Raw genomic sequence first — 2,500 nt, 5'->3', positions numbered from 1 at the left:
ATTCATGTAAATATTATATGGTTCACATTTGATTTTCCAAACAAGCGCCATTAATATTGACATCACTACTCGGTACTTCTTATAATGTTTAAATGCAATATATAATTTCAAATTGGTATCATTCATGCATACAACACTTATCAGAATTAAAATGTTGGGTACACCTACATACCACATTCTTGAAAACTTCTGTAATTCATTTGTATTGGGAAAAGGAGAAAAATTAATGCTAAAGAAAGATATTGGGAAAAGGAGAAAAATTAATGCTAAAGAAAGAAAAAAAACAAAAGTAAGAAGATGGAAGAGAGAAGTGAAAGGAATGAAAAGAGCAAGGAAAGAAGGAAAATGCTTGGCACAAATATTACTTTTAAAATCACAAACAGAAGAAACTCCACACTGTATTTTGATATGAAAATGATAATCTGTGCAACTACTAATATCCATTACTTTATGTAATTCATGATATGGTATTATCAACATACTTTTAAAAAATGGATTTCAGTGGGTCTCAGCAAACCACAATAATGCAGTATATCCTATTGTAAAGAACAATGGAACAAAATTTCACACTAAGGTGGTCTTTGTTTTCCAGACTGTGCATAGGATAGCAGGCAATGGGGAAGTCTTACTGAACAAAGCTACAAAAAGAATGTCTGGTACGGTTATAGCATATATACACAAATTTATGCACAAAGTAGCTATAGTTCATCTTGAGGAATGTAAAATAAAAATTAATTTAAATGCAAGATATGCTGCATTATGCTGTAAAATTGTATATAACCAATGAAATACACTTTTTACAAATTGATATCAGAAATATGTATACATATATAAATACATCCACATACATATCCTGATACTTCATCATTAAAATATTTGGCAAGTAAAAATCATATTTCTCTTGCCCTTTTAACTTTGTGTAAACTTAAGAAGAACAATGGCATTATCAATATTCTTATTATCAGCCTGAGTGTACATGGCAAAACACAATGCTGCTTTCAGCATGACACAAAATAATGCTAATACTTATACAGACCATGACTTGAAAATCAGAAATTTGTTACTTCACTGGCAGAGTTGTGTAAAACTTTTCTCTGATACTTATAAATAAAAGTACTTAATAAGAAAACAAAGACTAAAAATCTTTCTAATATTACTATACACTCGTCTAGCATTAAAAGTAGGAAAACATCCAGTCTTGTCATAGAATTTAAAATAAGCTGCTACATACCTTCCACTGGTCTATCAACACCCAGTCAGACACCTTTAGGCATCTTAAGTGTGAAATATAAGTAGATGGAAAAAAAAAAGACTTCCACTGATACATTATCATCTGAAATAAATTACTTAAAGTATATCAAGCCTAAATTCAAACACTTTGAAATTCTATCCTCGTCAGAGTCTCACATGCATGCACATTCCCTGAAATAATCACTAAGAATTAACTAGAGTATTAACTACTGAACATGCTAACATTCACATGGACGGCATGTATGGCAATGCAGAATATCTGGTTTGTATTGAAAATAACACTACACACACATAAGTGTTATTAGGCAAGGCTAAGGCATCATTAATTATACTACTCTGTTTTGTACTGAAAACTTGCCATTGTGCTGAGAATCACATTCACTTGAAAAAACGTGGTCCTCTACCGAGATTCAAATCTTCCTTGCAGGAAAATTCTTGTACCCAAAGTGAAAGACCTCCACAGAAGTAAGCTTGCTTTTATCAACAAAGGCAAGGATCACAGAACTTTTAAGTAGTGAGGCAGTCTTTGGAAGAGAGATCTAAAAATAAATCATTAGTTGGCTGCTAGTCTGTTATGGACTGCTTTTCACTCAAACTCCAACTGGGACTTTATCCCCAATCCGGCTTGGTTTCTCGTTTGCCTGATAGACTAGAGATGGTGAGGAAGATGAACCCAACTCAGAAGTCATTGTCATTGCAGTTATCATCCATTTTGAAACATCTTGTTATCTCTTCACCGCTGTTCACCGAGTATTTGAGATCCACGTTTAGGAAGCGATGGTTGGTTAGATCCTGCGTGATGTGGAGCTCCCCCTTGACCTGGTTATCTTGCTCAAGGGGAACTGTGGCCAGTGGCAGCACAGTGTTCTGCCAGTGCGTATCTTCATTGTCAGGTGAGGTTGAGAGTTTCATTCCACCAGGGAACCAAACGTCGAACCACATGACCATACTGTTCAGTCGCCCAGAGCCAATGCTGGCCAAGTTGAAAGAGTGCGAAATGTTCCGCAGGTCTTCTGCCTTGACAGTGTTCAGATCCAAGTCACAGACAGGAGTTGGGAAACTAAGCACATCTTCTTGAGCTACCATGTGAACATGAACAACATCTGCAAAGAAGGATTGTACAACTATACAATTCACTGTTCAAAATTATCATTGCACAGAATCATTAACTGGGGAGTGAATACAATATCACACAAAAATAAAATCAAAACAGTGTAATGCTAATATCCTTAACATGGACTATCTCAAG

At 35.0% G+C, this 2,500-nt stretch overlaps 1 protein-coding gene across 1 annotated transcript in view; it reads right to left on the bottom strand.

The window, feature by feature from the left end:
• LOC113809964 (protein arginine N-methyltransferase 6) overlaps positions 1-2,500 on the bottom strand; it is a 16,019-nt gene that overhangs the window by 1,484 nt on the left and 12,035 nt on the right. Inside the window, exon 6 of the mRNA XM_027361645.2 lies at positions 1-2,354. This exon is cut by the window's left edge and continues 1,484 nt beyond it. Within this exon, the coding sequence (XP_027217446.1) occupies positions 1,930-2,354 (425 nt within the window). The 3' untranslated portion in view covers positions 1-1,929. The remainder of the gene's footprint in view (positions 2,355-2,500) is intronic.

The sequence above is a fragment of the Penaeus vannamei genome, chromosome 24 (assembly GCF_042767895.1).
Source record: "Penaeus vannamei isolate JL-2024 chromosome 24, ASM4276789v1, whole genome shotgun sequence".
Lineage (NCBI taxonomy): Eukaryota > Metazoa > Arthropoda > Malacostraca > Decapoda > Penaeidae > Penaeus > Penaeus vannamei.
Note: the sequence above shows the minus strand (reverse complement) of the source record. Positions and strands in the feature narration are given on the sequence as shown.